Source organism: Bufo bufo, chromosome 1 (assembly GCF_905171765.1).
Source record: "Bufo bufo chromosome 1, aBufBuf1.1, whole genome shotgun sequence".
In the NCBI taxonomy this organism is placed as follows: domain Eukaryota; kingdom Metazoa; phylum Chordata; class Amphibia; order Anura; family Bufonidae; genus Bufo; species Bufo bufo.
The window spans coordinates 20,026,494-20,049,815 of NC_053389.1; the positions used below are offsets into that span (position 1 = coordinate 20,026,494).

A 23,322-nucleotide genomic window follows, 5' to 3' on the forward strand; every position below is an offset into this window, starting at 1 on the left:
AGGTGATGGGTGATGTTCTGGTGCTGGTGTAATGTAACCAGGACCCTCCATCCCCCAGTCCAGATTCCATCCTCATCCCTGGTCTTGGTCAGGTTTGACTTGAGGTCGCAATGCCTCCTGAGCCAGATAATAATATCCTGAGGGGGGACATACTCGTTCCAGAAAATGATGGTGACATTTACAGTGTCAGGCTTAGAGATGGGAATGAAGCTGAACTTGTTCCACCCCTCAGTATCTCTGACCCGGGTGTAGAGAGCCCAGAACCGGTCCAGATCAGGCATGAACTTGAAGCTAATATCATAGCCCTGTCTGTCTGGGAGGTTTATTACTGCCAGGATGTTGGCTGGCAGGAAGCCCATCTGGGTGCACAACATGTCTCTGACCACACACCTTCTGTCAGGGAGATCTTCTTTTGCCCCTTTATGTCTAAACCTGACAACGTTCCTTCTCTTGAAGGCCTGGCCTGTGTATCTGGCGTTAGAGGGAAATCATGGAGAACCCCGACTCCAAGCATTCCCAGATGTCTGACCAGTACCAGTATCCTGCGGGGGGCGACGTGTGGGCTGCTGACCGCCCGTACTGTGGGACTCTGCTGCCTGTGGTGTAACTTAAAGGGGGAACTGCTCAGCCTGAGACTGCACTGCCCCCTCCCCACCATCAATACCAGGGTTCTCTATGTTCCCAGCAGCCATAGATGACTCCTCCGCTGGAACATTATCACCCACAGAGACATCAGCAACATCAGACATGGCAGCCATAGAGGACTCCTCCGCTGGGACATTATCTCACACAGAAATATCAGCGACATCAGACATCTCAGCAGCCATAGAGGACTCCTCAGCTGGGACATTATCATCCACAGAGACATCAGACATCTCAGCAGCATTACAGTCCTCAGTATTAACCCCCTGCACCCCACAGTCCTGAGCGTCCTGCTCAGACACACCCTGAGGTGCTGCTACAGTGTTACCTGTAGGTGTCAGTCCACAGTCCTCCTGCAGTGCACTGCCTCCTGGGACTTGTGGTGTCTGCACTGCCACTTCATTGCTGTCATCAGGTAAGAGTCCACAGTTTTCATCTTGTGCAGTACTTACTGCTGGGACTTGTAGTACCTCACCGGGGGCTGATGCAGGACTTGACTCTTGTTTCTTAGATGTACTTTTCTTGTACAACTCTCTCTCCTCAAAGGGAAGAGTTGCTGGCTGTAATATGGGTCTTACGTGGGACTGCAGGGTTTCAGACCTAGATGTTGATTTGGTCCCAGAGCTTTTGTCCTTCTCAAATCTCTGCTGGTTCTGGTATGTCTCTCCCACTGGTCCCATTTTCTCCAAGACAGAGTCGATCTCCTGCGCATTGTCAGCGAGTTCCTTGGCCAGTGAGTCCAGCTTCTTGTCCAGTAAGGCCTGCTTCCCTGGGTTTGCAGCCTTTAGTTTGTATGTGCAGTTTATCTGTTTCTGCAGATACAGCTTATGTTTCTTCAGCGTCTCCATTCTCCTCACCAGTGCTGGGATCTGCTCAGCCAGGTGGAGCTCAGGTGGCTGCTCTGGAGGCCTCTGATTGCTGCTGGGGAGTTTTGCAGGCTGTTTGTTTGCAGTACAGGTTTCTGTCTGTCCTGGAACAAGAATCTGCATTTTTGGTGCAGAGCCTTGCAGTCCCTGGAGTTTTGCGGCTGCTGTCACTGCTCTTGGGTCACAATCTCCTGGTGGGCGACTGGATCCCGGCTGTGTAGCAGAGACGGTACTGGTAGCACCTTGAGGTCTTCCTCCATTACTGCCTTTGATCTCCTTCACAGCTTGCATGCCCCCAGACCTTCTGCGCTCAGAACCTATCACCACACGCTGCTGCAGATTCTCCTGGATGGTTTGCTTTTCCAGAGATGTCCTCCTCAGCCTCCCCGGGGTGGAGGTGGATTGTCCACCTGAGGCCGGCAATGGAGATTGTCTCAGCTCCTGCACACTCTGCACGGTTCTTACTTCTGGACTCTCCAACACTTTGGTCTTGCACACAGGTGACCCTTCATTCACACTGGCAGGTGGTTTCACCGGACACTTACTTTTTCCTTCTTCTTCTCTTACGCTGGAACTGGTACTGCTGACATACTTTCTGTCCATAGAAACTTTGGGATTTACATCCCCTGACGGAGTTGTCTGGGTGCTTCCTAGATTTGGCCTAGAAGCCTGGGCCTTGCTTGGGGAGCTTCCCCCCCGGGGGTGGCCACTCCCTGGACTTTCTCCAGACATCAAAAGCCTCAGGAGAGCTCCTGACACACAACCTCTCAGCAAGGAGGCAGTATTATAGTAGTTATATTCTTGTACATAGGAGCAGTATTATAGTAGTTATATTCTTGTACATAGGAGCAGTATTATAGTAGTTATATTCTTGTACACATGAGGTAGTATTATAGTAGTTATATTCTTGTACATAGGAGCAGTATTATAGTAGTTATATTCTTGTACATAGGAGCAGCATTATAGTAGTTATATTCTTGTACATAGGAGCAGTATTATAGTAGTAATATTCTTGTACATAGGAGCAGTATTATAGTAGATATATTCTTGTACATAGGAGCAGTATTATAGTAGTTATAGTCTTGTACATAGGAGCAGTATTATAGTAGTTATATTCTTGTACGTAGGAGCAGTATTATAGTAGTTATATTACTGTACATAGGAGCAGTATTATAGTAGTTATATTCTTGTACATAGGAGAAGTACTATAGTAGTTATATTCTTGTACATTGGAGGAGTGTTATAGTAGTTATATTCCTGTTCATAGGAGCAGTATTATAGTAATTATATTCTTGCACATAAGAGGCAGTATTATAGTAGTCATATTCTTGTAAATAGGAGAAGTACTATAGTAGTTATATTATTGTACATTAGAGGAGTAATATAGTAGTTATATTCGTGTACATAGGAGGCGGTATTATAGTAGTTATAGTCTTGTACATAGGAGCAGTATTAAAGTAATTATATTCTTGTTCATAGGAGCAGTATTATAGTATTATATTCTTGTACATAGGAGCAAGTATTATAGTAGTTATATTCTTGTAAATAGGAGAAGTACTATAGTAGTTATATTATTGTACATAGGAGCAGTATTATAGTAGTTATATTTGTGTACATAGGAGGCAGTATTATAGTAGTTATATTCTTGTACAATAGGATGCAGTATTATAGTAGTTATATTCTTGTACATAGGAGAAGTACTATAGTAGTTATATTATTTTACATAGGAGCAGTATTATAGTAGTTATATTCGTGTACATAGATGCAGTATTATAGTAGTTATATTCGTGTATATAGAAGGCAGTATTATAGTAGTTATATTCTTGTACATAGGAGCAGTATTATATTAGTTATATTACTGTACATAGGAGGCGGTATAATAGTAGTTATATTCTTGTACATAGGAGCAGTATTATAGTAATTATCTTCTTGTAAATAGGAGAAGTACTATAGTAGTTCTATTCCTGTACATTGGAGAAGTATTATGGCAGTTATATTGTTGTACATAGGAGCTGTATTATAGTAGTTATATTCTTTTACATAGGAGGCAGTATTATAGTAGTTATATTGTTGTACATAGGAGCAGTATTATAGTAGTTATATTCTTATACATAGGAGGCAGTATTATAGTAATTATATTCTTGTACATAGGAGCAGTATTATAGTAGTTATATTCTTGCACATAGGAGCAGTATTATAGTAGTTATATTCTTGTACATAGGAGGCAGTATTATAGTAATTATATTCTTGTAAATAGAAGTACTATAGTAGTTATATTCATGTACATTGGAGAAGTATTATATTAGTTATATTCGTGTACATAGGAGGCGGTATTATAGTAGTTATATCCTTGTACATAGGAGCAGTATTATAGTAGTTTTATTCTTGTACATGGGAGGCAGTATTATAGTAGTTATATTTTTGTACATAGTAGTTATATTCTTGTACATAGGAGGCAGTATTATAGTAGTTATATTCTTGTACATAGGAGGCAATATTATAGTAGTTATATTCTTGTACATAGGAACAGTATTATAGTAGTTGTATTCTTGTACATAGGAGCAGTATTATTATAGTAATATTCTTGTACATAGGAGGCAGTATTATAGTAAATATATTCTTGTACATAGGGGCAGTATTATAGTAGTTATATTCTTGTACATGGGAGGCAGTATTATAGTAGTTATATTCTTGTACATAGGAGAAGTACTATTGTAGTTATATTTCGTACATAGGAGCAGTATTATAGTAGTTATATTCGTGTACATAGATGCAGTATTAAAGTAGTTATATTCGTGTGTATAGAAGGCAGTATTATAGTAGTTATATTCTTGTACATAGGAGCAGTATTTTAGTAGTTATAATACTGTACATAGGAGGCGGTATTATAGTAGTTATATTCTTGTACATAGGAGCAGTATTATAGTAATTATCTTCTTGTAAATAGGAGAAGTACTATAGTAGTTATATTCCTGTACATTGGAGGAGTATTATAATTGTTATATTCATGTACATAGGAGGAGGTATTATAGTAGTTATAGTCTTGTACATAGGAGCAGGCAGTATTATAGTAGTTATATTCTTGTACATAGGTGGCAGTATTATAGTAGTTATATTCTTGTACATAGGAGCAGTATTGAAGTAGTTATATTCTTGTATATAGGAGGCAGTATTATAGTAGTTATATTCTTGTACATAGGAGCAGTATTATAGTAGTTATATTCTTGTACATAGGAGCAGTATTATAGTAGTTATATTCTTGTACATAGGAGCAGTATTATAGTAGTTATATTCTTGTACATAGGAGCAGTATTATAGTAGTTATATTCTTGTACATAGGAACAGTATTATAGTAGTTATATTCTTGTACATAGGAGCAGTATTATTATAGTAATATTCTTGTACATAGGAGGCAGTATTATAGTAAATATATTCTTGTACATAGGGGCAGTATTATAGTAGTTATATTCTTGTACATGGGAGAAGTACTATTGTAGTTATAAAACAGATTTCAGAGGCTCTACTGGCAGCAAATCACAGATAGGTGCTCTCTCCACAATGGCAGTACCAATTGCCAGAAAGTGGGTATATTGTATAGAATCAAAGAATGGAGGGCACTCAGATGGATGGGTATATATAAAAGGAGTCAATTATCCATAGATTTATTAAACAATGCACAGTATCCAGTAACTGAATGACTCAATCGATTTGATTGGTCACAGTTATATATATCCTCCTGTGCTAGGAGGGTTCAAGTTTACACAGAATTAAAAAGAATTAAAACTTACACAGAATTGTAAAAATTATTGTGCGGATTAATAAGATATGGACCTACTAATGCAGGTGATCAGTCTGCATATAGGTGCTGAGGCAGTGTACCCTGTATTGAATGTCAATTAAAAACTAAAATTTGCACTGAGTGCAGTTGGTGTTTGTCCCAGGGAGCAGTATTAGGACGGGAGGATGGAAAAGTCAGGTAATCTTACCCCGTGTAGCCGGATTCCAGGTGGCTATTGCAGAGGAATACCTCTCTCAGGGAGCACTCCGATTATGTGTGTCGTCGGTGCGCACGTGTTCCTCGGCATCCTCTGCGTTCTCGGCTTCCTCGTCGTCCTCGGCGTGTTCCTCTGTAACCGGAAGTGACGGTGTAGCCGGAAATGACGATGTGTTCATCCGGTCAGCTGACTATTGCGTCAGTAAGATGTGAATGTAAAAATCGCCTGTAATATCTGTCTGTATGGGCGATCTTTATTGGGTCCAGAGTCCATGTACTATTCCTTCCTTATACCAAACGCGTTTCGGTGCACTCTTGCACCTTCATCAGTGGTGAATAGTACAACTGATCTCCTTCCTTTTATAGGGGAGGGATCATGAGGATTGGATCAAACTCAAAACATGGAATGGATGTGCCTCAAAGCAACTGGAGCTTATGTTTTTTGTTTTCATACCTATTTATATAGTTGCTAGAGTATAAAATCAGCTAATATACAAATTTATCACAATTAATTATAATATATTAACGAACAGTACCTTGATGATAGTGAGTATAGAATAAAAAGTGTAGATAATATCATATAATCATACATTATTAAATTATTAAATTTATAAACTACCAATATATCAATTCATTAATAGGGACACTAGATGGCACTATAAAATATAAATAACAATATAAATACATACTAAAACATATAAAAATATATATATCTCATACTATAGATCTTGCATAAAATTTCACATAGAATATCACATAGAACTTCATATAAAAGTATCCCATACAAAATCCACATAAAATTCATATAAAATTCATATAAAATTCGTATGAAATTCATATAAAATTATTATATAATTACATTTGCAGGGTGGTCTTCTCATAGTATTGGTCTTATAGAGTTTATTTCAAGTATATGTCAAATATGGGGATGGGGGAGGGGCCCCACGGGGAGAGACTGTCGAGATGCTGATAGACAGCCCGAACTCGACAGAATGTCCCCAGAGGGATCCTTATTGTGATGTGTTTTGAAATGTTTAGACAGTGTGTGATTTTCGTAGCCTTTTTTGATGTTACCTATATGTTCGGCTATCCTCTTTTTAAACAGTCTCTTAGTGCGTCCCACATACTGCTTATGGCACGGGCATTCCAAAATATAGATAACATCTGAAGAGTTGCATGATAAATTATCTCTGATTGTGAAGCTAAATGAGTTTTGTCTTGATTGGATCTGTGTTGTCTTTTTCGGAAACTGTGTTATTTTACAATTATTACAGATACCACACCTGTAAAAACCCTTTAGATTGAGCCAATTGGGCTTAGTATTTTTATTTGGATTTTTTATGGTGGGGGCAATCAACAGACCCAAATTAGGAGCCTTTGTATATGAGATTAAGGGATTCACTGGGAGAGTGGGGCCTATAATTTTATCCCTTTGTAAATGGTGCCAATGTTTACGCACAAAGGTGTTGATTTTCTTGTACTGTCCATGAAATGGTAATATTAATCTTATTTTTTCCCCTGTTTCTTCTTGTTTCTTTTTATTTCTAAAGAACGTTTTTCTCTCCATATTCATAACCTTATTTAAGGCCAAGTCTACAGTCTCTGTTGGGTATTGTTTGGTTATAAATTGTTCTTTTAGTATTAGTGCTTCCTTCTCAAAATCTTCGTTTAGGGTACAATTTCTTTTAAGCCTTCTAAATTGACTAGTTGGAATATTGAGTAACCAACGGGGAAGGTGGCAACTCGTATAGAGTATATACCCATTTTTCGTGACTGGCTTATGGTATGTGCTACATACCAGTTTTTTGTTTTTAATCTCTATTTTTAAATCTAAAAATTCTACTCCAGAGTCACTAATTTTGGTTATGAATTTTAAGTTCCTATCATTCCTATTAATTTCGGTTAAAAATTGATCTAAAAGTAATTTAGTGCCCTGCCAAATAAAAATAATGTCGTCTATATAACGACGCCAGAGCACCAGGCCCGCCCCCAGATGTGGTGTGATAGTCTCATATTCCCAGTGCGCCATAAATAAATTGGCGTAACTGGGGGCGAACCTGGTGCCCATGGCTGTGCCCCTTTCTTGAATATAAAAATCAGAATTATGATAAAAATAATTATGTGTTAAAATGTATTGTATACCCTCTAAAATATATTCTATCTGTTCTAAATTAAGATTTTTCGCCATTATTAACTGTTGTTTAGTAGCCTCTAGACCTTGCTCATGGTCTATAATCGTGTATAATGAGCTCACGTCCTCCATTGTGCCTAAATACCAGTGTTCCTGAATCTCCAATTGTTCTAATGTTTTTATTATATCCGTCGTATCTTTTATATAGGATGGGACCTTTTTTACTACAGGTTGGAGTAGTTTATCTAAATATTGTGAAAGGTTCGATGTTATAGAGCCTATGCCTGATATTATAGGCCTACCTGGTGGTGCCACAGGGTCCTTATGGATTTTTGGTAGGCAGTAAAAAACTGGTAGACGTTTCGGGGTATTTATGATGAATTTCTGCTCTTGTTCTAATAATATACCCTTAGTATAACCCTTATTACAATATTTCATTAGGTCGTTATAGAAGGTATTTGTTGGGTCAGATCTTAGTTTTTTATATGTTGTGGGGTCCGATAGTTGTCTCTGACATTCTGAGTTATATAAAATTGTGTCTAGTACAACAATTGCTCCCCCCTTATCGGCTGGTCTGATTGTGATGTTATTGCTGGCTTGCAGCTCTTTAATGGCGTCTATCACAGATCTTGTTTAATTGTTATATGATTGTTTGTTGCTTAGTTTCCTTATATCTGATTCCATGTTTTTCCTAAACGCCGCGATTTCGTGACTTATTTCTTGCCTTGGGAATTTTTTTGATTTTAATTTCAATTCTGTGTGTTCATATTTAGACACTACTGTTGTTTGTAATATAGGATTCTTCATATAGTATCTTTTTAGACATAGTTTCCTAATAAATTTTTCTATGCCGATATATGTGGAAAATTTTGTCTAAATTTGCCGTTGGTGAGAATTTAATTCCTTTATTTAATAGTTTCATCTGTGCACTTTAGAGGTCTGTTTGACTGAGATTGACAATTGAGGTTTGTTCTATCTGTATATCCTGTGTTCCCTGTCTCTTTTTTGTGCGTCCTCTTCGTGTTTTCTTGTCTCTCTTTATGAACGTGTTCTTGGTGGTGATCGTCTCCTGTGATAATCTTTCGTGTATCTCTGTTCGTGATTGTGTGAAGGTTGAGGATAGTTGTTCATATCGTGTTGGTGATTGTGATACTTCTGTCGTAGGTTGTAATCGTGTGTTTGATATTTGTAATTTTGGTGATTTTGGTGATTCTCTTGTTCTCTGCGTTGGGGTTGTAAAGGTGACTGTCGTGTTCTTATTCTGTGATGGGGTGGGGTGTGATCTAAAAAATTAGGGGTGGACAGGGCTTCATATCGATTTGTTGTCGGTATGTTATACTGGTTATACATTCTACTATCCTGTAAATTGTTTTCTCTATTGTCTATTTGTGTCATTGGAGTTTCTTCTCTAGTGCGAGTGTTCCCTATTGTTCTCTCATATCTTGTGTATTTAAATTTCTTAGATTTTCTCTTTATTATTTCCCTTTCTAAATCATCTAAACTCCTACAAATGGCCTCTTGCCACTTGGCATATTCATCATCATGTGGCAATTTAATAATTATTTCTTTGAGATTTGTGATATTTTTGGCTATATCTTCAAGTATTTGTGTCCTCCTTTTTATAATCATTTGTATCAATTTTTTTGATTGATTTTTGAAGAAGGACTGCCATTCTGTGTGAAAATCTTCATTATATAAGTCACTGGCCAGTTCTTTTGCTATTTGCAGGCCTTTTGGGATAATATCTCTCTCAAGATAATCAGTTAGGGATTTGACTTCCCATTTCTGTTTTAATTGTCGATGCAATAATTTCTCAAGGTCTTTAAATAGATCTGATGTTGATCTAGATTTTGGCATCGTATTTTGGATATTGGATGATGACTCAAAGTTATAGTCATCCACATTTTTACATTTATTTTCTATATATTCCCAAACATCCATGATTTGTTATGTCAGGAGCACTACTGATAGGTACTATATATAAAAGCAGATAAAACAGATTTCAGAGGCTCTACTGGCAGCAAATCACAGATAGGTGCTCTCTCCACAATGGCAGTACCAATTGCCAGAAAGTGGGTATATTGTATAGAATCAAAGAATGGAGGGCACTCAGATGGATGGGTATATATAAAAGGAGTCAATTATCCATAGAGTTATTAAACAATGCACAGTATCCAGTTACTGAATGACTCAATCGATTTGATTGGTCACAGTTATATATATCCTCCTGTGCTAGGAGGGTTCAAGTTTACACAGAATTAAAAAGAATTAAAACTTACACAGAATTGTAAAAATTATTGTGCGGATTAATAAGATAAGGACCTACTAATGCAGGTGATCAGTCTGCATATAGGTGCTGAGGCAGTGTACCCTGTATTGAATGTCAATTAAAAACTAAAATTTGCACTGAGTGCAGTTGGTGTTTGTCCCAGGGAGCAGTATTAGGACGGGAGGATGGAAAAGTCAGGTAATCTTACCCCGTGTAGCCGGATTCCAGGTGGCTATTGCAGGGGAATACCTCTCTCAGGGAGCGCTCCAATCATGTGTGTCGTCGGTGCGCACGTGTTCCTCGGCGTCCTCGGAGCAGTATTATAGTAGTTATATTCGTGTACATAGATGCAGTATTATAGTAGTTATATTCGTGTGTATAGAGGGCAGTATTATAGTAGTTATATTCTTAAACATAGGAGCAGTATTATAGTAGTTATATACATGTACATAGGAGCAGTATTATAGTAGTTATATTCTTGTACATAGGAGCAGTATTATAGTAGTTATATTCTTGTACATAAGAGGCACTATTATAGTAGTTATATTCTTGTACATAGGAGCAGTATTATAGTAGTTATATTCTTGTACATAGGAGCAGTATTATAGTAGTTATATACTTGTACATAGGAGCAGTATTATGGTAGTTATATTCTTGTACGTAGGAGCAGTATTATAGTAGTTATATTCTTGTACATAAGAGGCAGTATTATAGTAGTTATATTCTTGTACATAGGAGCAGTATTATAATAGTAATATTCTTGTACATAGGAGGCAGTATTATAGTAAATATATTCTTGTACATAGGGGCAGTATTATAGTAGTTATATTCTTGTACATAGGAGCAGTATTATAGTAGTTATACTCTTGTACATAGGAGCAGTATTATAGTAGTTATATTCTTGTACATAGGAGCAGTATTATAGTAGTTATATTCTTGTACATAGGAGGCAGTATTATAGTAGTTATATTCTTGTACATAGGAGAAGTACTATAGTAGTTATATTCCTGTACATAGGAGCAGTATTATAGTAGTTATATTTGTGTACATAGGAGGCAGTTTTATAGTAGTTATATTCTTGTACAATAGGATGCAGTATTATAGTAGTTATATTCTTAATCAATTTTCTTTTTATTGATGAAAAAACATTTAGTCATATGACAGTATACAACACTTAAACACCAGACGCAGCTGGGAAGATGTCAATTCATACAGCGAAATAGGTCTGAGGTAGTTGCATATCATCAGGTGTATGACGCGGACCGTGTTTTCACTCCCCTGTCTGCCAGAGACGAATCCTACCTGCTCCTTATTAATAATGTCAGGGAGAATCGCCTGGATCCGATGGGCCAAAATTTTTGCCCACCACTTCACATCAGTGTTCAGGAGTGAAATAGGGCGGTAGCTCCCGCAATTTAGGGGGTCCTTGTTCTCTTTGTGGATTAGTAGTTATATTCTTGTACAAAGGAGAAGTACTATAGTAGTTATATTATTTTACATTGGAGCAGTATTCTAGTAATTATCTTCTTGTAAATAGGAGAAGTACTATAGTAGTTCTATTCCTGTACATTGGAGGAGTATTATAGTAGTTATATTCGTGTACATAGGAGGCGGTATTATATTAGTTATATTACTGTATATAGGAGGCGGTATAATAGTAGTTATATTCTTGTACATAGGAGCAGTATTATAGTAATTATCTTCTTGTAAATGGGAGAAGTATTAAAGTAGTTATATTCTTGTACATAGGAGCAGTATTATAGTAGTTCTATTCCTGTACATTGGAGGAGTATTATAGTAGTTATATTCGTGTACATAGGAGGCGGTATTATAGTAGTTATATTACTGTATATAGGAGGCGGTATAATAGTAGTTATATTCTTGTACATAGGAGCAGTATTATAGTAATTATCTTCTTGTAAATAGGAGAAGTACTATAGTAGTTCTATTCCTGTACATTGGAGGAGTATTATAGTAGTTATATTCGTGTACATAGGAGGCGGTTTTATAGTAGTTATAGTCTTGTACATAGGAGCATTATTATAGTAGTTATTTTCTTATTCATAGGAGCAGTATTATATTAGTTATATTATTGTACATATTAGGCAGTATTATAGTAGTTATATTCTTGTACATTGGAGGAGTATTATGGTAGTTATATTCGTGTACATAGGAAGCGGTATTATAGTAGTTATATTCTTATACATAGGAACAGTATTATAGTAGATATATTCGTGTACATATGAGGCGGTATTATAGTAGTTATAGTCTTGTACATAGGAGGCAGTATTATAGTATTTATATTCTTGTACATAGGATCACTATTAGAGTAGTTATATTCTTGTACATCGGAGCAGTATTATAGTAGTTATATTCTTGTACATAGGAGCAGTATTATATTAGTTATATTCTTGTACATAGGAGGCAGTATTATAGTAGTTATATTCTTGTACATAGTAGCAGTATTATAGTAGTTATATTCTTGTACATAGGAGGCAGTATTATAGTAATTATATTCTTGTACATAGGAGCAGTATTATAGTAGTTATATTCTTGTACATAGGAGCAGTATTATAGTAGTTATATTCTTCTACATAGGAGGCAGTATTATAGTAATTATATTCTTGTAAATAGGAGAAGTACTATAGTAGTTATATTCTTGTATATTGGAGCAGTATTATAGTAGTTATATTCGTGTACATAGGAGTCGGTATTATAGTAGTTATAATCTTGTACATAGGAGCAGTATTATAGTGGTTATATTCTTGTACTTAGTAGTCTGTATTATAGTAGTTATATTCTTGTATATTGGAGCAGAATTATAATAGTTATATTCTTGTACATAGGAGCAGTATTATAGTAGTTATATTCTTGTACATAGGAGCAGTATTATAGTAATTATATTCTTGTACATAGGAGGCAGTATTATAGTAGTTATATTTTGTACATAGGAGCAGTATTATAGTAGTTATATTCTTGTACATAGGAGCAGTATTATAGTAGTTATATTCTTGTACATAGGAGCAGTATTATAGTAGTTATATTCTTGTACATAGAAGCAGTATTATAGTAGTTATATTCTTGTACATAGGAGCAGTATTATAGTAGTTATATTCTTGTACATAGGAGGCAGTATTATAGTAGTTATATTCTTGTACATAGAAGCAGTATTATAGTAGTTATATTCCTGTACATAGGAGCTGTATTATAGTAGTTATATTCTTGTACATAGGGGCAGTATTATAGTAGTTATATTCTTGTACATAGGAGGCAGTATTATAGTAGTTTTATTCCTGTACATAGGAGGCAGTATTATAGTAGTTATATTCTTGTACATAGGAGCAGTATTATAGTAATATATTCTTGTACATAGGGGCAGTATTATAGTAGTTATATTCTTGTACATAGGAGCAGTATTATAGTAGTTATATTCTTGTACATAGGGGCAGTATTATAGTAGTTATATTCTTGTACATAGAAGCAGTATTATAATAGTTATATCCATGTACATTGGAGCAGTATTATAGTAGTTATATTCTTGTACATAGGAGCAGTATTATAGTAGTTATATTCTTATACATAGGAGCAGTATTATAGTAGTTATATTCTTGTACATAGGAGGCAGTATTATAGTAGTTACATTCTTGTACATAGGAGCAGTATTATAGTAGTTATATTCTTGTACATAGAAGCAGTATTATAGTAGTTATATTCTTGTACATATGAGCAGTATTATAGTAGTTATATTCTTGTACATAGGAGGCAGTATTATAGTAGTTATATTCTTGTACATAGGAGCAGTATTATAGTGGTTATATTCTTGTACATAAGGGCAGTATTATAGTAGTTATATTCTTGTACATAGGAGCAGTATTATAGTAGTTATATTCTTGTACATAGCAGCAGTATTATAGTAGTTATATTCTTGTACATAGGAGCAGTATTACAGTAGTTATATTCTTGTACATAGGAGCAGTATTATAGTAGTTATATTCTTGTACATAGGAGCCAGTATTATAGTAGTTATATTCTTGTACATAGGAGCAGTATTATACTAGTTATATTCTTGTACATAGGAGCAGTATTATACTAGTTATATTCTTGTACATTGGAGCAGAATTATACTAGTTATACTGTATTATTGTACATACGGAGTACACTGTAGTTATTTTATTGTATATAGGAAAAGTGATTGTAAGTGTAGGATCACACAGTCAGGTGTCTGCATGCAGTTTTGTAAGTCAAATTCAAGAGCGAATTAAAAAAAGAGAACTATTATCTGTCCTATATATTATCTTTCCTATTATGATCCATTTCAGATTTAAGCTTCTAAAACTGTATGCAGAAACCCGATCTTGTGGCCATACCCTAAAAGTTATATTGGTGTACATAAGAGGCGGCATTACTGTATAGATAATATATTTGTTAACATACCCTTATTTAATGCATCTTTAAAAAGAAAAATCAAAAACACAAATGGCCATGTTCTCCACGCTCCCATGTTGTTAATTATCCTAAACAGTAAAGGAAAAAAAATGTTTACACATGTAATTGTTCACACATTCTATACAGAGGTCTGTCATTTTTATTTATTCATTTTATAAAGGTATGCAACAGGTACATTGTAGTCACTGGGAAATTTCTGGCTCTACAGGTTCAAGATGTTAAACATTTTTGTTTTACTCAGAACTGATATTTTGTTGTTCATGCAAAAAAAAAAAATCCTAGTGACCATTTTTTTCCCACTTCACTGGACTCATCACCACTAACCACAGCATTCTGAAATAGAGATAAGCAAATCAATTCTAAATTGCATTCTCTCTGACTTAACATTATGTAACAACAAAATAAAAGGAGGTGTCTAGCCCATAGATCATGAATACCGGCATTTACTACCCTTGCAAGCCAAGTACGAGCAACACACTCGACACTGCCGTCAGAATCCCTATCAGGCAATGTCACTCACAGTAAACATGCCTCCAGCCCCCCCCCCCCCCCCCCCCCCCTCCCTGGCTTGCACGATAAAACAACTGTTTTTAAAGCAAGCATTGTAATGTATTGTCATAACAGATTGTCCTGATGAAGAGGGATTTCCTACCCTCGAAACGCGTAGACTTTTCTGTAAATAAAGCCACCAATTCACCCCATTGGTGACATTAGTCTGGATTTCTCAAAGCAAGCGCCGACAAAAACGGTCAATAGTGATGATCGAGCACCAAAGTGCTCGGGTGCTCTGGCCGAACACATCGGGATGCTCGGGTGCTCTGCCGAGAAAGTTAATGGGAAAACACGAGCATTAAACCAGGCCCCCCCTGCTCTGAAGAGGGGATGGTGCCTGGTTCATAGGAAAAGGTCAGGAATTGATGGAAACACCACCAAAATGGTTCGGGAACAGCATGGGGAGGATGTCTCGATGCATCTTGGACTCCCAGGTCGCTGCTGGGAACCATTTTGTGCGAGTAGTACGCCACTTTTATAGACGCACAAAACTGGAAAAAAAATAACTATTTTAGAGGAAAAATTGTTAAGAAACATTCTTTCCTGTACATTTACTTGTATATAAAGTGCAAGTGCTGCCAAAAATTACAAGGAAGAGGTACTCTGATACAACCTGTATAACACATAATGGATGGCCTCATTCACATTGTTGTACAATAGTTCAGGTAGTGGGACTCTCTCACTCATAAAGCCTATGCATTAAGTGAATGGGCTGCCAAAAATTACAAGGAACCGGCACTCCAATACACCATTTGTTACACATAAAGGACGGGATCATACACACCCTTGAAAAATTATGATTGATGGCCTGCTGGTGACCCTTAAACACATTTGGAACAAGGTCCTGCTGGTTACTTCTAAAACATTAGGGGCGAGGGCCTGCTGCCGTATTTGTGACTCTAGATAACCTCTGGGCGATTACACGTCCCCATCATGGCGACGATCCATTTGGATGTCTGCCCTGTCAACTTTCGATGTTTCCATGTTGATCACGGGTAATGGGGAATAAGGGTTTGATGCCGGAGAGGGAGCTTGAGAAAGGGATACCACATCCAAGGGAGGTCAATGGCTGAAATATCATTGGCTGTTGTTGCCTTGCCCCTTTTTCCCCCTAATTGTGAACCACCCAGAGAGGGTGGGTCAAGTTATAAAAGCACAAGCATCCAAGGAAGGCAGCAGACGCGCGGCAATTACCCACTCCCGACGAGGTAGTAATGATAAATAACAATACAGCAATCCTAAGCGGCCCTGTTATTGGAATGAGTACACTTTCCGTTAATGAGGATCTATTGGAGGGCAAGTCTGGTGCCAGCAGCCAACTTGCTCCCGGCCTCCACAAGGTTCACCCAGTGTGCCATCATTATGAGGATTGTGTTGACCAGACTCTTGGCTATTGAAACTGGACTTGTAGATGAGGGCCTGCTGCTGCTTTGTTGACTTCTAGGCGATCGCACGTCCCCGTGACGGTGACGATCCATTTGGATGTCTGCCTTATTAACTTTGGAGCAATTTTTCAACAAGGACCTTCTGGTATTGCACCGTTTTGCTCGTACTCTCCACCTGAGGAATGAGAGATGAGAATTTCTCTTTGTAGCAGGGGTCGAGAAGGGTGAACAACCAGTAAACCATGTTGTCTAAAATGTGTATAACTCGTGGGTCGCAGGAAAGGCAGCCTAACATGAAGTCAGCCATGTGTGCTAGATGTCACGCCTTGCCCTGTGAATATGCGGAGATCTGTCAGACTGGCTGCACATGTCTGACCTCTTGGTTTGTTTTGATTTGGATCCACCTTCCCTCAGGTGTACTGGGTTTCATCGTTAGTGAGGCTATTTTTCCCTTCTTCCCCCAGTGGCCTGTGCGGGTTATAGTTCTTTTCTAGGAGCTCTTGATTTGTGGTGGATTGTCTGCTCTCTTTCCTTTCCCTTTGTGTGTGTTATCTAGGCCTCTAGGGAGACGCTTGCTTTTTCCTGGTTGGAAGAAGCAAGTTGCCTCTTCCCTTTTCCCTGCTGCTTAGGGTTTGCCCAGGGTGCAGATTTAGGCACGAGGGCATGTGCATATCCACCCTAAGGGTATGAACATGGGCATAGCAGTCTAGGGAAAGCTTTTAGGGATCGCTAGGAGGTGACACTTTTCTCCCTAGTTTTTGGGCCTAGTCATTTGTTCTGTTGGTTTTCCCTGTGTTTGGCTGTTTCCCCACTTACCCACCTGTTGTGACACCAGAGTACCAACAGGCAAGACTTCGCTGTCATCATCAGGAGGATCACTATCAATCTCCTCATCCTCTTCTGCCCATCCACGCTGAACAGATGGAATTAAACATCCACGGGTACTACCCTCTGTAGCGGAGACAACCGTCTCCTGCTCCTCCTCCTCCTCTTCATTGTCTAATTCGCGCTGAGAAGACGGACGGAGGGTGGTCTGGCTATCACCCTGTGTAATGCCTTCTTTCATTTCCACCTCTTCCACATGCAAAGCATCATCCTTAATTGTGAGCAGTGAGCGTTTGAGAAGACACAGAAGTGGGATGGTTACGCTGATAATAGCGTTATCGCCGCTCACCATCTGTGTCGATTCCTCAAAGTTTCTTAAAACATCACAGAGGTCAGACATCCATGCCCACTCCTCGCTTCTGATTAGCGGAGGCTGACTGGAAAGGCGACGATCATGTTGCAGCTGGTATTCCACTACTGCCCTCTGCTGCACACAAAGCCTGGCTAACATGTGACAGGTAGAGTTCCAAGGTGTGCTCACATGGCACAACAGCTGGTGAGCAGGCAATTTCAAGTGCTGCTGCAGCGTTGACAGACCGCCTGAAGCTGTCGATGACTTGCGGAAATGTGCACACACGTGGCGCACCTTCACCAGTAGCTCAAGCAAATTGGGGTAGGTTTTCAGAAACCGCTGAACCACTAAGTTTAAGACGTGGGCTAGGTATGGGATGTGTGTGAGCTTGCCGAGCTCCAAAGCCGCCACCAAGTTTCGGCCGTTATCACACACAACCATGCCAGGTTGTCACGGAACCATGAACCAGACGTACAACAAGAGATAAGTGAAAATAAGAAGGCTTTATTGAAAATAAAGCTGTAAAGCAAAAGTCCAAACGGATGGTGAAACCGAGCAGAGTCTTTGCGAAGCCAGAGGTCAGGAACCAGAAGGGTAGTCAGACGAAGCCAGGATCAGGAACCAGCAGGGTAGTCAGACGAAGCCAGGATCAGGAACCAGCAGGGTAGTCAGACGAAGCCAGGATCAGGAACCAGAAGCAGCAGCAGTCTTAGAAGCATGTGAACACAAGAGGACCAAGCAAGGAACTGAAGCCACAGACCTCCTATATATATATGAGCTAGGCATCCAGCTCCTCCCAGTGGGAAGGAGGAGCCGCAGGGTGGAAGGCTACAAGAAACCCAGAATCCAAGATGGCCGCCAGCACATGTCAAACGAAGGAGAACAGCAAGAAGGTAAGACCATGACAGTACCTCCCCCTCAAGGGCCCCTCCTCCGTGGAGCACAAAACGGTTTCTGAGGGAAGCGTGCGTGGAAGGCTCGGAGCAAGGCAGGAGCATGGACATCTGCGGATGGAACCCAGGAACGCTCCTCTGGACCATAACCACGCCAATGGACCAAAAACTGCAACTGACCGCGGACCAGGCGTGAGTCCAGGATATTGCTCACCTCATATTCCTCACGATTGCCCACTTGGACCGGACGAGGCCGAGGAACCGAGGAAGTGAAACGATTACACACCAGTGGCTTCAACAGGGAGACATGAAACACGTTGGAGATCCGCATGCCAGGAGGAAGCGCAAGGGCATAGGCTACCGGGTTTACCCTGCGAAGCACTCGGAAGGGACCAACAAAGCGAGGCGCCAGCTTGGGAGTGGGCACTCGAAGGTTGAGGTTGCGGGTGGACAACCATACACGGTCTCCGACCTGGTAGGAAGGAGCAGGCGCTCGTCTGCGATCAGCCTGGAGTCTCTGGCGCTGCGCAGAGACCTCAAGGGACTTCTGGATCTGTACCCAAGAGGCACGTAGGACGGAAAGGTGATCCTCCACAGCCGGAATATCCTGGGGAGAGAATACCTCCGGTAACACGGCAGGTTGGAACCCATAATTGGCCATGAAGGGAGACGTCCCAGAGGAAGAGTTCACCGCCGTGTTCCTGGCAAACTCAGCCCAAGGCAGGAGGTCAACCCAATTGTCTTGGTGATCGGAGACATAGCAACGAAGGAATTGCTCCAAGGCCTGATTGGATCGTTCTGCGGCCCCATTGGACTGAGGGTGGTAGGCCGAGGAGAAGGAGAGATGAATCCCCAACTGGGAGCAAAAGGCGCGCCAGAACCTGGACACAAACTGACTCCCCCGATCCGACACAATCTCCTTGGGCAAACCGTGCAACCGGAAGACCTCCCTGGCAAAAATCGTGGCCAACTCTTGTGCAGAGGGTAACTTCTTGAGAGGAACACAGTGGCACATTTTGGAAAACCGATCCACAATCATGAGAATGACCGTATGGCCTCGGGATGCAGGGAGGTCCACAATGAAATCCATCCCCAGGTGTGACCATGGGCGCTCCCCGGTGGCTATGGGTTGCAGAAGGCCCAACGGAAGGTGCCGAGGGGACTTACTCTGGGCACAAACGGAGCATGCCGCTACATATGCGGCGATGTCGGAACGTAGGGAAGGCCACCAGAACAGACGTGAAACAGCCCAGGACAGCTGATTCTTTCCAGGATGCCCCGCGGTCTTGGAGTTATGGTAGGTTCGCAACAACCGAGTGCGCAACTCCTCAGGCACAAAACATCTGCCGTTGGGTCTCCCAGAGGGAGCACCAGATTGAGCCGCCAAAATCTGCTCACCCAGGGGAGAGGTCAGGCTGGTGCGAATGGCGGCCAAGATCTGATTCGGAGGTATGACCGAAGTCGGAATCGACTCCTCCCTGGACAGCTCGGAGTACTGCCGTGATAAGGCATCCGCCCTGATGTTCTTGGAACCGGGTAGGTAGGAGACCACGTAATTAAAACGTGACAAGAACAGAGCCCATCTGGCCTGACGTGGTGTCAATCTCTTGGCCTCAGAAAGGTAGGTCAGATTCTTGTGGTCCGTCAGGATGAGAACCGGAACCACCGAACCCTCGAGCAAGTGCCTCCATTCTTTAAGGGCCTGCACGATGGCCAATAACTCCCTGTCACCAATCTGATAGTTGCACTCCGCGGAAGACAGTTTCCGGGAGTAAAACCCACAAGGAAGCAGAGGACCCTCTGGTGTTCTACGCTGAGACAGAAGGGCGCCTACTCCCGTCTCAGACGCGTCCACCTCGAGGACAAAGGGCAACCCAGGGTTTGGATGCGACAGAATCGGAGCCGACACAAAGGCGGACTTTAGGGCCTCAAAAGCTCGGATGGCCTCGAGCGGCCAGACCTGGGAATTACTGCCCTTCCTGGTCAGATCCGTGAGAGGCTTGGCCAGCATGGAAAAGTCCCTGATGAACTTCCGATAATAATTGGCGAAGCCCAAAAAGCGCTGCAGGGAACGAAGACCACTGGGCTGGGGCCACTGTAAGACAGCCGAAACCTTCTCAGGATCCATGGAGAACCCCTCAGCGGAAATGATGTAACCTAAGAAGGTTACCTGGGATCGGTGAAATTCGCATTTCTCAAGCTTACCGAACAGCTTGTTCTCTCGTAACCGTTGCAACACTCGTCTGACATCCAGAATGTGGGCCTCCATGGATTCAGAATATACCAAGATGTCATCCAAATAGGCCACCACACACTGCTGCAACAGGTCACGGAAAACATCGTTGATGAATTCCTGAAAGACTGCGGGCGCATTGCACAACCCAAAGGGCATAACCAAGGATTCATAATGACCGGTCCTGGTGTTAAACGCGGTCTTCCACTCATCGCCCGCCTTGATCCTTACCAGGTTATATGCCGCCCTCAGGTCGAGTTTGGTAAAGACCGTGGCCCCTTTAAGGCGATCGAACAGCTCGGAAATCAAGGGTATCGGGTAAGCGTTCTTGATCGTGATGCGATTGAGACCCCTGTAATCGATGCAAGGCCTCAACTCACCGCCCTTCTCTTTCACAAAGAAAAATCCAGCCCCTGCCGGGGACGAAGATTTGCGAATGTGTCCGCGTGAAAGCGCCTCCCTCACGTACTCCTCCATGGCCTCATTCTCCGCTACCGACAGTGGATAGACTTTGCCACGAGGAGGAACGGCACCAGATTGTAACTCTATGGCACAATCGTATGGGCGGTGCGGAGGTAGGGCAACCGCGCGCACCTTATCGAATACATCCCGGTACTCCTCGTATTCAGGAGGCAACAGAGAGTCCGAGGAAGTACACAGCAACTTGACAGACCCATGGATGCAACTAGCCCCACACTGCGGTGACCACGAGAGGATCTCGACCGATCTCCAATCGAAAGTCGGATTATGCTTCTGGAGCCAGGGGTACCCCAAGACCACCGAGTAGTGTGGAGACGAAATAACCTGGAGGCAGACCGACTCTCTGTGAACGGCACCAATGGCTATCCCCACTGGAAGGGTCTCATGAGTCACGTGTGGCGGCAGAAGGGGTCTGCCGTCTATCGCCTCAAGAGCCAGTGGGGAACCTCGAGCCTGCAGAGGAATGGAATTGGCGGCAGCGAACACACTATCAATAAACAAACCACCAGCACCAGAGTCCACCAACGCCTGGGTCGTCACTGAGCCCCCGACCCAGGAGAGGACAACAGTGATCAGTGGTTTGTCAACACGGGAAACCGGGGACGAGGAGACTCCACCCAAGATCTGCCCCCGACAGGATCTCAGGTACGAGCGTTTTCCCGGACGGTTCGGACATGCCAACCGAAAATGCCCACCGAGACCACAGTACATGCATCGACCCTCGCGTCTCCGGAGTGCCCTCTCCCCCTCGGACAGGCGAGCAAACCCCAGCTGCATGGGTTCACCCCCAGACAAGTCATCCCCAGGAGGCGTGGGAGGAGAGGGAGGCACGGGTGGGACAGCAAACGTAGGCACCAATCTGTTAGAAGACCTCCGCAGGTTATCCTTAAAGGAAGGTCTCTCCCTGAGTCTGGTGTCAATCAAAATCAGGAAAGAAATAAGAGACTCGAGCTCAACTGGTAGGTCCTTAGCTGCAACCTCATCCTTCAAGGCATCCGAGAGACCATGAGAGAAAGCAGCGACCAGAGCCTCATTATTCCAGCCCACCTCTGCTGCCAGGGTACGAAACTCAATGGCGTATTCAGCTACGGATCGTGAACCCTGTCTGATGTACATAAGGAGCTTCGCAGCAGAGGCAGCACGAGCCGGCACATCGAATACCTTCCGAAGAGAAGCAACAAAACCGGAAAACTCGGCAACCACCGGATTGTTGTTCTCCCATAAAGGGCTGGCCCAGGACAAGGCCTTGTCCGAGAGCAGCGAGATCAAGAAGCCCACCTTTGATCTCTCAGTAGGAAAGGCATGTGGCAGCAACTCGAAATAAATGCCCACCTGGTTAAGGAAACCTCGGCACTGAGTTGGCTCTCCCCCAAAGCGCTGTGGAAGAGGGGCAGAACCGGTCATACCCCGAAACACCGCAGGCGCAACAACAGGTGTCGGGGTAGACTCTGGCGCAACAACCGGAGCGGCAGTAGGAGCGAGCCCAGGAGCGACAACCGACCCATCGGCAACGGGAGCGAAATGAGCCGTGCGTTCAAGCAGGGTTTGCAACGCCACAGCGAACCGACCCAACAGGTGATCCTGCTGATCAAGTCTGGCAACCAGCGTGGGTAGCGAGGATGGCCCTGTACCGTCAGAATTCATGGCTTGGTCCTAATGTCACGGAACCATGAACCAGACGTACAACAAGAGATAAGTGAAAATAAGAAGGCTTTATTGAAAATAAAGCTGTAAAGCAAAAGTCCAAACGGATGGTGAAACCGAGCAGAGTCTTTGCGAAGCCAGAGGTCAGGAACCAGAAGGGTAGTCAGACGAAGCCAGGATCAGGAACCAGCAGGGTAGTCAGACGAAGCCAGGATCAGGAACCAGCAGGGTAGTCAGACGAAGCCAGGATCAGGAACCAGAAGCAGCAGCAGTCTTAGAAGCATGTGAACACAAGAGGACCAAGCAAGGAACTGAAGCCACAGACCTCCTATATATATATGAGCTAGGCATCCAGCTCCTCCCAGTGGGAAGGAGGAGCCGCAGGGTGGAAGGCTACAAGAAACCCAGAATCCAAGATGGCCGCCAGCACATGTCAAACGAAGGAGAACAGCAAGAAGGTAAGACCATGACACAGGTGGAGTGGCGAGAGCCACAGCTCAGTCTGGTCTCTTATCCCCTGCAACAGCTCTGCAGTAGTGTGCTGTTTGTCCCCTAAGCATATCAGCTTCAGCACGGCCTGTTGACGCTTCCCCACTGCAGTGCTACACTG

At 41.9% G+C, this 23,322-nt stretch overlaps 1 protein-coding gene across 4 annotated transcripts in view; it reads right to left on the bottom strand.

The window, feature by feature from the left end:
- The window catches only part of CD22 (CD22 molecule), a 126,952-nt gene that overhangs the window by 59,257 nt on the left and 44,373 nt on the right, over window positions 1–23,322 (bottom strand). For all 4 annotated transcript variants that reach the window (XM_040420962.1, XM_040420981.1, XM_040420954.1 and 1 more), the window contains one exon: window positions 14,337–14,416. In XM_040420962.1, coding sequence (XP_040276896.1) covers window positions 14,337–14,416 — 80 coding nt within the window. The remainder of the gene's footprint in view (window positions 1–14,336; window positions 14,417–23,322) is intronic.